Source organism: Lontra canadensis, unplaced genomic scaffold, assembly GCF_010015895.1.
Source record: "Lontra canadensis isolate GAN:19392208 unplaced genomic scaffold, GSC_riverotter_1.0 scaffold5, whole genome shotgun sequence".
Taxonomy (NCBI): domain Eukaryota; kingdom Metazoa; phylum Chordata; class Mammalia; order Carnivora; family Mustelidae; genus Lontra; species Lontra canadensis.
In genome coordinates this window covers 16,576,792-16,589,506 of record NW_022630999.1, presented here as the reverse complement: position 1 = coordinate 16,589,506, position 12,715 = coordinate 16,576,792, and the positions used below count along the sequence as shown (strand labels likewise).

The following is a 12,715-nucleotide window of genomic DNA, read 5'->3' as shown; positions in this document are numbered from 1 at the left end:
CTATGATCTCTGTCTGTCAAATAAATAAATAAAATCTTAAAAAAAAAAGCCACTTATCCTGATATGAATCTTGAGCTAGTGTCCATCTCCTCAAAGGCTTGCTATTTTCACAGAGATCAAAACATGACAATACTCTCTAAGAAGTAATAGTTATCTTTTTTAGCATTTATCATCATTTAACTTCAAGACAACAGTAAAGATAGGGTTTATTATTATTTCTATTTATAGATGAGGAAATGCAAGCCCAGAAAGGTTATAGAATGTGCTTCAGATCTCCCAGCTAGCCAGGAGGAGAACCCAGGGGTCCAGCTACCGAATCTGCATGTTAGCCATGCAGGAAACTGGTCACACAGGAGTAGGCTGAATTTTGCTTCACCTGCAGTGGCCCTGGGAGGCTGGGCAGGGGAGGAGAGGGTTGCTACAGCTCTACACTATACTGCCTCAACGAGTGGAAAAGATGAAGCCAGGATAGTGGAATTTCAGGCAGTGGCCAGTTGGTAAAGATTTCATTCTGGAGAGAGAGGGCTTTTGTAAGCCTCTGGAATTACAGGGCCTGGAGGCTGTCCCCACATTGATTCCTCTGGCCACACTGGGTAGCGACTGAGCCCCAGGGTCCGGGGACAGTTCACAAAGAACTATGAGCTCACACATACACGGGCCTAACTCAGCAGAGCCCAGCCACCCCTCTGACCAGATCACAGGCCTGGTGCTCCTTTGGTTCTGCAGCCTGAAGCCATGAGTGATGAAGGCATTTTCATAATCTGCAGCCAATGGTCGCCCCCACCCGTACCCCAACCCCAGCTTCTGGTTTAAACCATTTATTGTCCTTTGAAATGCCCTTCCTCCCAACCAAATCCCTCCCCTTCTTCTAGATCCAGGTCCTGGACATGTCTCCTCCATGAAGCCAGCCATGACCACTCCTTCAGATAAGAGTCAGGTCTCCACTCCAGTGGAGTGAGAGAGGCCTTCCCTAACCACCAACACAAAGTAGCCCCTTCAAACTGTCCTCCACCTCAGTAGCATGGCTTTTATACATATATATATGTATCTTTTTATCTATCTGAAAATGTCTTATTTCTTTGCCATCCTTTTTCTGGTCTATCTCTCTGATCAAAATGTGAGCTCCTTGAGGACAGGGACCCATCTGTCTTGTTCACCACTGTAACCCTAGTGCCTAAGGACCCACCTCATCCTGTAGCTCACCAGGGACACTGAAGTCCATAAAAAGAAAGGGATTCATCCAAGGTCACACAGCAAGCAAGCACAGATATCGGCTTAATACCCAGCTCCCTGCTCTGCAGCCCAGGGCACTTGGCCATCCCCCGCCCCCCCTCGTTGACCCTCAGCTGGCCTATCTAGTCCCTGCCTCCACACAACAGTGGGGGCCAGAGCCTACAAACCCTCCACAATGGAGGCACCCAACCCAAGCTGGGCAGCCCTGCCTGCTTCCCCCCTCGGTCCCGCCCTTCCTGGCATCAACAGCTCTGATGAGCTCATGTCTGGAAGGCTGGGAGCTGCCCTGAAGGAAAAGGTGCCTCTCAGGCCAGGCCCCTAGACCTGCAGGTGTGTAGAGCCCATGCGACGTCAGCGCCGGCAGGTGGAAGGAGTGTGCTGACCCATGCCCCGTCCACCTTCTAGGCTCAGGGTGACATGTGGCAACCATGGCGAGAGGGCACGACCAGGGGGAAAAGAACATTCAGAGAAGTTTCCTCCTGTGCTTCTCTCATCTCTACAGCTGTTCCTGTGTCACTTGCCCCCCTCCCTTATCAAGGAGCTGCTCTGTCCTAAGGAAAGTGGCTCTGCTGCCTTCTACTCACAGAACTACCCTGGGCCGATCTCATCCCATCCCCAGACTCAGTCTCCCCAACTCTAGAATGGGGAGCTTAGATAAAATGCTGACCGAAGAGGCTGGGGATCCTCTATGAAGTGGGCACCTGAATACTACAGGGTTTTGTCCTTTTTTTCACCTTAGGGGAAGGGCAGCAGCCAACAAGAGAGGGAAGGCGTTAAAGGTTTTATTTTAACCATAAATTATGATTCCAACCACAGCTTAATTTGGGTGCTAGTTTGGGATGTGGGGGGAGCTAGTCTACAACCTGCAAAGTGGGGGCCACTCTGAAAAAAGTGGGAGCTGGGGGCAGCACGGCAGCAAAAAACTTGTCTTTAAAGAAGTTCTCCGAATATCAAACTACAGTGATTCTGGTGCATTCCCCTTGTACAGATGAGGAAACTGAAGACCAGAGAGGAGAAGAGCCTAACCAAGATTTCATATAGAGACAGAGGCCGGGGACCCCACTCCAAATGGCATTTTCAACTCCCTCGAGGAGCTCCATCCCACTGTCTGAGGTAATAGGGAGGTTGGTCTGTGGCTTTGACCCCCAGCACAGGACGGGGGCAGGCGGGGGAGGGGTGTTGACAGCCTGGTGGGCACCATGACTTCCAGTCCCTCCCAGCATACCCTAGTCCCTCTGATCAGCATCTGATCTCATCCTACCCTTGCAACATGACAGGGGTGGGGCACCCTGGAACTGCCCCTTCACCCACCTGGTCCCTGCTGTCTCCAAGGCAGCTGTCCCCTCAGGGGTCACTCTGCTCACTCTCTCATGGGGAGCCAGAGAGGACAGGGCTTGCCTCCAGATCACACAGCAAGTTGGTTTATTCCAGAGCCACTTGTCACTCAGGATAAGGTGGGGAGTTGGGTCTGGCTCTCCCCTGCTCACTCTTGCTCCTTGTAGACAACCCAGACGGGGAATACAGGGGGTCCCTGTCCCAATCCAGAGTAAGCCCATAACTGGGGGTGGGGGGAGGGAGAAAGGCAGACCCTTTCCCCAGAGCCCTCAGAGAAGCCTTCTCAGGGGCTGGTTGGAGCCCCTGATTCCGCATTGTAGGGGCTTGGGAGGAGCCCCACATTCCCCTCACTTCACCTCCATGGCCCCTCACCTTGGAGTAGCGGTCCGGGAGTTGTGCGAATCTGAGACAGAGCCCTTAAGGCAGTTCCTTCTCTGCCCCACTAGGCGCTCAGGAAGGGCCTCGATTTCCCCAGAGCGCTCGGCCAGTGGTCCCCGCGCTCGGAAGGTTCCCGCGTCCTGCAAGCCTCGCCCTGGCCCTCGCCGCCGGAGCCGGCGCCGCCGCCCCGCCCGCGGGAAGGGGGACGCGAGGCCAGCACACGCCGTTCTGCTACCCCACGGGCGCCCATGTTGGTCAACCCGGCGCAAGCCCAGCCCGCCTTTCCCGGAGCCGGCTAGGGGCCGCAGACCCCTCCGGCCGGTGCCCACCCGTCAGCCCTGGCTGTCCCGGTCCCCGAGGTGCTTGCGGGTTGGGACTCGAGAGCCGGAGCCCCCGCGCAGCCCCGGGAAGTAGCTTCCCCGCGTCGGGGCGTCCTTCCGCTCCGGGGCTGCTCCAGAGATTCCCGATTTCTCAGACTTCCCCCGCCCCGGCCCCCCGCCACGGTACAGATGGGAAAACTGAGGTCCACAGTGTAGCAGCGACTCGGCCAAGGTCACCCTGCGCGCGGGCACTGGAGTCCAGATGTGCCACCTCCACCTGCGCGGCGCGGGGAACAGCACAGGTGGGAAGGGGCGAGGCTCGCCGGGCGCCGGCACCCCTGCCCCGCCAGCGCCCCTCACTCACCTCCTGCCGCCACGCGCTGTCCCTGAGCTCACCGGCGCCGCCGCCGCCACCGCGCACCTGGCCGCGTCCGTCAGTGCGCTCCGCCCCCGAGACCCCTGCCGTCTCCGCTCCGCCCCGGGCGCCCCCTCCGCGTCGTCGCCGCCGTCGCCGCCACCACCTAGCGGGCTGCTCCGGGACCCGGAGCCGAGAGCCGGGAGGGCTGGGCGGGCGGGCGAGACGCGCTCCTGCCTCTCGCTCCCCGGGGCCCTAGCGCCGCCCCGCCCGCCGCCCCGCCCAGCCCCCCGGAGGGGCGACTCCCTCAACCCCACCCCGCGGGCTCGGCCCGGGGATCCCGGCGGTCCCCCTTTCCTCCCGCTTTCCTCCCTTGTGCCACACTCGAATGTCTCGTTGAGTCTCTCTGTTGACTCCTCCTTTTTTGTATCTCCAGGTCGGTCCCTAAATCCTCTGCTTTCATTTCACCCAGTTCTTCCTGTCTCCCCATCTTTTCTCAATCCCACCAACCACCCCTCTCTTAAATGGGTCTTTGTGATTCTTTCCCCATAACTGAACCACCCCCACCTCCCCAGCCCCTTTCCTTTCATACCCAGATGCTGTACCCCTTAGGGCCGTCTTCCCTTCCCCTTCTCAGCCTAGGTGACTAGAATAACTGTCTACCTCGGTAGGACTCAGGCAAATGGGGACCCAGGAAGGTTGCCACCTCCCCGCTGGCCTGGGGCCATCCCAGGGCTTAACGGGTAGGTCAGCAACAGTAGGGGGTAGAGAGGCTGTGTGGCTCCTGGCTTTCGGTTCCCCATCTTTTCGTTGAACTAAACACCACTCAGATTGAGCTCAGCAGAGCCCCAGGACAGTGGTCAGTGTGCATCAGAGTCAAGGGGATGCTGTTACAAGTCAAGACGCCCCCCTTCTAGCACACCCTCCCAGTGGTGAGGAGGCCGAGGGCTTGGAAACGGTTCTGATAACAAGCACCCTTCACACTCCCACCAATTTTGAAACAAAACTACGCTTGGAAAAATGTTGACCTGGGTTTTCACCAGAGTTTCCCTAGGTCCCAAGTACCCCACCCTTCCAACCAGGGTGGTTCCACTTTCATTTGTCTTTCATATCAAGGTTCTGTGTTTAGATTTCTGCTAGAGGAAGTTAGAAGTGTGCTAACAGGAGCCCACCCTACCAGAGGTCCTGTGAAACCCAGAGCTGCAGGTGGCCTGGGTTTGGGGGACATCCCCTCTCCCCAGTGGGGACAGCATGCAGGAGGTCAGGTGACAGAGGGGCAAACCCTCCCTGGCTGCTCCCATCCCTCTGGTGGGCCTCAGGGTCTGCAGAGAATTCTTCTGGCCCTGTGGCAGCTTTAGCGCTGGGGCTGTCCCAAGTGGAGGTGGGAAACATGGAGGGGGTCCTGGGGATTGGCACCGGGTAAGCTACTTCCTGCCTGATGAGTACATGTGCTAGAAAAGTGGTTATAGCCCAGCCTGTGGGAAACCAGGAAACAAACTGTGTGGGTGAGAGAGAGAGAGAGAGAGAGAGAGGGAGAGGGAAGAAGCTAGAATTACTGTGTGGGTGGGTATGAAAGAGACAGGGATGGGGAAGAGGAAGGAGGACAGAAAGTGGTTCAGTCGTATGTAGGTGTGTGACAGTGGGTATGCAAGAGTGGATATGCCTGTAGGAGAGAATGTGTGCATTCAGGAGAGATTTTAAAGTATAGGTATGTGAGCAAAAGAAAATGGAGAGAAGAACATGCTTTTAACCTGTATGTAAGGAAGGGAATATGTGTGCTTGGATATTTCCAGGTGGAACTGTATTTCTGTGTACAAATCTGTGTATTCTGTGTGTACATGTGTCCACATGTGAAAGGTAGGCATGCCTGAGTGAGGGATGTGTGTGTGTGTGTGTGTGTGTGTGTACACTAGTGTATGCCTCATGCATTGATATATAGGTGTCTGAGGGCATGCACATGTGTACACGTGTGTGAAGACGTGTGATTATATATGTGTGCCTATTGGCATAAGAACTGCATACATGCACCTGTTGGGTGGGGGTGTGAGCGTGTGTGCATATGCGAGGTACATGTGAGCCTGTGCGCTTTGCTCCCACACCATTGCCCTTCTCTTCTGGTCACTGTGGAATGTGGAAGTGAGAGTGGGCATGGATGGTATCCTGCCCGGTCTCTGCTCCATCCTCTCTCCCACAGACCTAAAGAGCAGGGGCCTTGTCTTTGGCCCAGTGACCAAGGTCAGCTCTTATCATGGCCAGGCGCTCCTCTGCCCCAACAGTATAGACACAGCCAGGGGCAGGGTATATCTGACAAGCCAGATCCACACCCTCATCCCAGCCTTAGAGGCTCAGAGCAGTGTCTGGTAAGAGTTGGAAAGGCCTCTGAGTCCTTAGATAGATACCCTGGGTCCCCAATAGCGAATGGCCTAGAAAAGAGGGAAGGTGGCTCTCCCCAAGCCACAGATACAGGAGGGCTGCATCAGCAGTGGGTCCCAGGTCTCCCTAAGTGTATTCGGTGTGTGGGGGGGGGAGGGTGAACCATGGCTTGGCAGAATCCTGCACCATCCTCCAGAGCTTGAACAACCTTTTTCCAGCCCTAGGTGGGTGGAAGAACATAGCCTGCTGCCTCGTTTCCATGGAGACAAGGCAGCACAGAAGGTGGTTGAAAGCAGGGGCCCAGACCTCCTGGGGTTCAAATCTCTGTTCCTCCACCCACAGGCCTGAGACTGGGACAAGTCACTTAAATTCACTGTGCCTTAGTTTCCTCATCTGTGTAGCAGGGATAAGAAAAATGTGAATTTCATAGGGTTGTTTAGAGGATGAAATGAAGTAACCTATACAAAGCATTTAGGATGGTGTGTGGCAGCCGAACTTGGGGGGGGGGGTGGTGGTGGGGGATGGCAAAAGCCCTGGGTTCTAGCTTTAGCTTGGCACCAACATACTGTATGACCTTGGACAGGCTGCTTGCCATCTCGGGGCTTCAGGGTTGCCACAAGATTATCTCCAGAATGATGGCAACCAGCCCTGCCCAGTAATGAGCAGCTGAGACGTTGCAGTGAGGGCAGCAGCTCTGGGCTCTCTTGATGAGCTGTGGACCAGCGACTGCTGGCGGAGGCCCAGCCGTGAGTCCTACCCGACACATTCCTGCCCCTATATATTCTCTCCTGATGGCAGGAAACTTAAGCTGCGGGCTGCTGCCCACCTCATCTCACTGAACCCTTTGCCCCTTGAGCCTGCGACGACCCAGCTCTGCCCCGCTCAGCTAGTACTCAGGCTCTAGAGAAATGGCACCAGTACCCACCCACCCCAGGTGGTGGGTGCCCAAGGCAGAAGATGCCATGACCCATCCTGCAAACTGCCAGGGGGCACTCAAGAGAGGCAGGTATAATTGCGGAAGGACGGGTGTAATTGTATGAAGATGCTTATAATCCCTTGGCGGTACTGGGAGGAAGCTTTAAAAGGAAGCCCTAATCCGCTAATAACCTGGCAGCCGCACAGGCCTCTTCCCTCCGGATCTCCAGGCAGAGAGAAGGGACTCTGGCTGCTCCCTTTCCCGAGGGAGCAGAAAGGCCAGAGTGGGCTCTGACCCAAGACCACCCGGATTTCTACTCTCCTGCAAGACCTAGCTTCCTTCCATTCTCCGCCTCCAAGAAGACTTCCCTGAGACACATCGTCCTAAGGTCACTCTTGCCCCCTCCATCCCTAGAAATGTTCAGGACAGAACTGGAGGCCATCTGGCTGGACATTAAAGGAAGAAATGAACCAGACTGCGAGGAAGAAGAACATGATCGTAGTCTCAGCTCCCATACTATGTGACTTGGGCAAAGGACTTAGGTGTCTGAGCCTCAGCCTTGTCTCCTGTAAAATGGGGAGATTTTGCCTTAGAAGGCTGCCTTAGAAGACTGTATAGTGAGAGGGTTGAGAATGGGATACTACAAAATGACCAAGCTCTGTGTAAGGAGCCAATAGGAACATGAAAGGTGGCCCCTCTCCACCCTTCATCCATGGTCTCTTCCACTCCAGGAGGTCAGACGATACTCTCCCCCTGTAACTCCAGGATACGATGGTGGCTAAGAACAAAGTCCCGTACTCAAAAAGCCGTGGTTGAATCATGGCATAGCGGTTTACTAGTCAGGAGTCTTAGGCAAGTCACTTATGTTCTTTGAGCCTCAGTCTTCTCATCCATGTAATGGACATAATCATAGTACGTCCCTCATGGAGATTGCTCTGACGTTCAGTGAAATGATATATGTAAAGCACAGTGGGCTTGGCACATAAGGGCTTACTTAACGAATAATAGCTTTCATACTGTTGGTGATGATCATTTTAATTATTATTAATGTCCATCATGTGATCACTCTAAAATTTCCAAAACACTACCCCAATCTAAGATCACTGCAACCTCACAATGGCTCTGTGAGGTAGAGAGGGCTCATATTTAATTTTGTTTTCACGAATGAGGAAACCAAGGGAAACTCACCAGAGGAATGCAATTTGCTGGGGTTTGGCCAGTTGGTTTCAGGTCTAGAACCAGCACCCATGGCTCCTCACACTTGGCCAGGGTCTATGAGAGGGAAGGGAGCAGGTACTGGGGCTTGCAGGCTCTTGGGGACTTGAGTTTGGGCTGACTCTGGTATGAGGGCCCATCTCCAAGTTCAAGGCTGCAGGGCCCTCCTGGGTCCTCCTTCTTCTTGCTCTTGATGCATTGAAGGCATCTGCTGGATCCTGCCCAGCTGCCTGTGTGACCCAAGCGTAGGGGAGTGGGGAGATGGAGGGGGGTGGCGATGCTGGCCATGGGTGGTGGTCAGAGCCTGGCGAGAATTATTTCAGAAAAGAGAGTGGGCGGGATGGTCGATGGGCTGTCAGCCAGGGGATCAGCCATGCCTGCAGAGAAACGACATGTTCCTCCAGTTTCCTGACACATTAACCCTCCCAGGCCTGGGTCCCCCACATGCCCTGTGCCCCCAGCATCTGCTGGCAGTGGCTCCTGCCTCAGCAAGCATGGCTGGGCTCACGTCCTCTCCATCTGGGCCCACTTCAGGGTTTCCATGGGCCCAGGCAATGAAGGTGATTCAGTGTGGGTTTCCCTGTCCTGCTCTGCTCTGCTGTCTCCTTAGCCTGTGGGGGTTGGGGGGGAGTGAGGGGAGCGGGGTGGGGGGGTGCTTTCCCTTTCTCCTTTCCTCCCTCCTTCCTTTCCTTCATTCCCCCCTCCCTCCCTGACTCCCTTCCTTCCTTCCTTCTTCCTTCCAGGCAGTGCACTGTGAGCTCTTCCCTATACACAGTCTTTGGGTCTTCGCCCAGGCGATACGGATGGATCGGACCATGCCTCTGTCCTCTCTAACAGATGGGAAACTGGGGTGGGGAGAATGTGGCCCAGCTTAGCCACCAATAGGCCACCTGGAGCAGTGTCTTCCTCACTCTGGGCCCGTTTTTCCACCTGTAAAATCAGGAGGTCCAATCGGATCAGAGATTTCAGCCTCAACCTCGAACACTGCACGAGGGCAACAGCCTCATGGGCTTTGCCCAGTGCTGCATCCCCAGCACCCTCGGGCAGCCGGCACACGATGTGTTCAGTGAGGCAGTCCTGCCCTGTCATTGCCTGGAATCCAAGGCCATCTGTTGCCACGGATGATTAAGGGGGGATGAGAGTGAGGGAAGGACTTACGTTGGCCAAGCACGATCACAGGGCTTTCTCTCGTGGACTTCTCACATGCCCTCTTTGGCAGAGGAAAGAGTGGGCATAGATGAGACCCAGCTGGATCGGCACAGAACTCCCAGCCCCCCATCTCCTCACAGCTATTAATTGGGGTGTGTCCATGGGATTGTGAGGGACCCCGGTGGGCTCTGGCAGCCCAGGAGAAAAGGTCATGAGCTTACCTGGTTTCTGGGCAATCCTGGGTCCCGCGCTGGGGTGGGGGGTGGCTATCACCACCTGCTGAGCCTTCACCGTGTCCCAGTCCTTGCTGACCCTGTTATCATGCTGGGGACACCCTTGGGCTTCCCTGGAGCAGCTGGGTGGCTGGATGCCCAGGGCATTGGGCAGGTCTGGTGCCCCTTGGGTGGCTCTGCAGGCCAAGTTGTCCCCATTCCTGCTGGCCACCCTGTCCTCCTCCAAGTTCATGAGTCCCGCCTCTCCCTGCAGGCCCTCCTCGCCGCCGCTGTTCTCCTCAGCCTCCAAGGCCAGACACCTGTAGCTGCCATCAGGGATCCGGAAGGTGGAGGGGGTAGGCCTGTCTTCGCTGAGTCCGTGGGGTGGAGGTGGGAGATGGGGACCCAGCATGGTGCAGCTTCTCCTCAGGGAGGTGGAGAAGCTGGGGCCAGGCTGGCCGCCTGTGTGAGCACCGGTCTTTTCTCCTCTTGGTGTCTCCTCTCTGGCTCGCTGAAGCTTTGTCTTCCTCAGCCAAGTCCCAGAGCTGGGGCAAGGTCCAACTGTGGGGCCCTCCTGAGCTGGGTGGGGTGGTAGGCCCCCAAGCCTTCCTCTCAGCCTGTGTCTGGGCTGTGAGGCCCTCCTTCAAGGTGATCTACCTGCCCAGAGAGAAAAGAAGCAGCAGTGAAACAGTCTGCTGGGTGTTTTGGGCTGAGTTTCTGAGACCTGTCCACCTTGATGGGGCCGTGAGAATGGGCTGGGGTTTGGGGTACAGGTCTCACACACCCATGGGAAAAATCCCAAGCTTCAGCCATTCAACATCCCAAATTTTCACCATCTCCTTATGCCACATGACCCCTTGTTTGCTTACTATTTTGCCATAAATCAACTTTAAATAACTTACTTCTATTACTTCAGACTTATCTTAAGTACGAATGGCAGGAAAACCACAAGTATGTTGTGCTAAGTCGTTCCCCCCCTTGAATACATACACGTTGAATAAATATCTAGTTATTTAAAGATACTTAACTGGGCACTGCCTAGAAAGAATTCTTTCACATGTCAGCAAAGGTACATACACCACAGGAATCCTGGGAACAATGGGGCGGAGGACATAAGGCTGGGCCCAGGGACTCCCTGAGGAGGCTGTGCACCAAGCCAGGGACAGTGGCAGCGGTGTGCTTTTGTGCCAGGCTTTGAGCTAGACCCCCAGCCCTGCCACCCGTGGAGCTGGCAGCAAGTCCCGTGGCCTCTCTGCACCTCAGGTTCCCCACCTGTAAAATAGGAACGTTAATATCTCCAATGTGGTGTTGCGTGGAGGATTAAGTGAGAAAAGGCATGCAGAGGACTCCGTTTGGGTTCTGACATGTAATCTAATACACGTTGGCTGTTCTTTTATTACACAAAAATGTCTTGAGCTTTTATTGCATGGCAGACTCCGTACAAAGCCAGAGTACAATGGAGGAAAAAGAAGATATGGTACTCTAGCTTCACGAAGCCTTAAAATCTGGTCGGGGGAGCTGTGAATGATAACAAGAACCATAATAATAACAGTGTGATTATTTATAAATGTTAACAATGAAGATGATTTCAGAGAGAGGGGACAAGGCTTCCCATAGGGTGTACGGGATGCGGGGAGGGGATGCGTGGGAGAGGAACTTGGGCGGAAGAGCTGGCTGGGCTGGGAGGCAGATGGAGAGTGGGTGTAGAGGAAGAGGGAGGAGTCCAGGCTGCAGGCAGGTTTGTCGCTCTGGTGACAGGGAGACTTTGTTCATAGAGATCAGGAGTACATGGGAAGGAGCAGGTGTCCAGAGGAGTAGGGAGAAGAGTTTGATTTGGCTTCCGCAGGAGGGGAGTGTGTGTCAGCTCCATGTAGGGGCCTGGAGAGCAGAGGAGAGCTCCAGGCTGGAGAGAAAGGCTTGAAAATCATTTGTGGAAGCACAGGGAGGAGGTAGACAAGATGCCCCTGGACGGGCAGATAGAGCTTAAGACAGGGCCAGTGGCCATGGACACTGGCCGGAAACCCTGGCATTTACAGATCTTGGCTAGCAGAGTCCATCACTGCTTAGCTGTGTAATGCAGGCAAGTGTGCACCCTCTGAATCTCATCCTATCGGGAAATGGAGAGAGAAGAACCACCCCACAACACACACACACACACACACACACACACACACACACACACACACACACAGGCTGGCCATGAACTGTGAGAATCCTGAGATGTGACGCAAGTCTGGGGACACTGGTGACCTCAGGGCTTGCACTGACCTCATCTGCTGTGGTACTTGAACTGGAGGTCACTCCTCCGCGCCCCCCGCCCCACCAGGTGGGGTCAGGCCTCCCCACCCCCCCACCCCAGCAAGCTGGCCCAAGGTCTCAGCCTCCGGTTGGCGCTGCGCCAGTGTTTTGTGGTAGGCGAGAGGAAAGATAAGGGCATTACCAGGCCCTGGGGCAAATCAGTGCCAACCAGGGAAAGGCAAACAAGCGTCAGGATCAGAAAGATAACAGGCACCTGTTACAGCAGCCTCAGCGGCAGTGAAATGAGCACAAAGGAGCCAACCTTCTCCCGGAGAAGAATTGAACACCTGTTCCATGCCGGCTTATTCATGGAGGGTGTTGAAATAAATCACCAAGAAACGCTTTGAGAGAAGTACTGCTGTTAGACCATTTCAGAAGTGAGGAAACTGAGGCTCAGACAGGTGAAGTGACTTGGGCCTACGTCACACAGCTAGTAAGCGGCAGGGCGCCATCTGGACACAGCTCTGGCACCTTGACCGTGAGGATGAGGGTGGATACACAGAGACATGGGAGGGATGGCTCCTGCACCTCTCTCCTCTCTGGACTTTTTCTCACTCCCCAGCTGCTGCCAGATTTCACACTAGAGTGTCACCCCCTACTGGCTGCCAGATTTCCACACTAGAGTGTCACAGAATCTTAGACTCTCATGAAGAGCCAGTAGAATTCTGAAAAAAACCTAACTGGCCATGCGATGCGACCTTGGGCAGGTGCCTTCTGTACTCCTAGTCCGTTTGCCCCAAGGCACGATGGCAGGGTTGAACCAGACGGGGGGAGGTCTCATTGCAGGATGCCATGATTCTAAGCCCTTGGAACCCCACTCCCTGCCCCCCAGCAACTGCCACAGCCACCCACACCATCACAGAACCAGATGGCAACAGGCAGAAGTGGGCGTGGGGGGGCAGGGCTCCCTCTGATACCCCACGGGAGACTC

At 55.1% G+C, this 12,715-nt stretch overlaps 1 protein-coding gene across 3 annotated transcripts in view; it reads right to left on the bottom strand.

Annotated features, from left to right (window-relative positions):
• SYNPO (synaptopodin) overlaps positions 1-10,185 on the bottom strand; it is a 34,745-nt gene extending 24,560 nt beyond the window's left edge. Inside the window, exon 1 of one of the 3 annotated variants that reach the window (XR_004381969.1) lies at positions 3,631-4,204. Coding sequence is in view for 1 of the 3 variants with exons in the window: in XM_032851561.1 (XP_032707452.1) it covers positions 9,496-9,898 (403 nt within the window). In the remaining 2 variants the exon portion in view is untranslated. Of the gene's footprint in view, positions 1-3,630; positions 4,205-9,495 lie in introns of those variants that run through there. The other 2 variants (XM_032851561.1, XM_032851562.1) reach the window with 2 other exon arrangements.
• Positions 10,186-12,715: the final 2,530 nt, after the last annotated feature.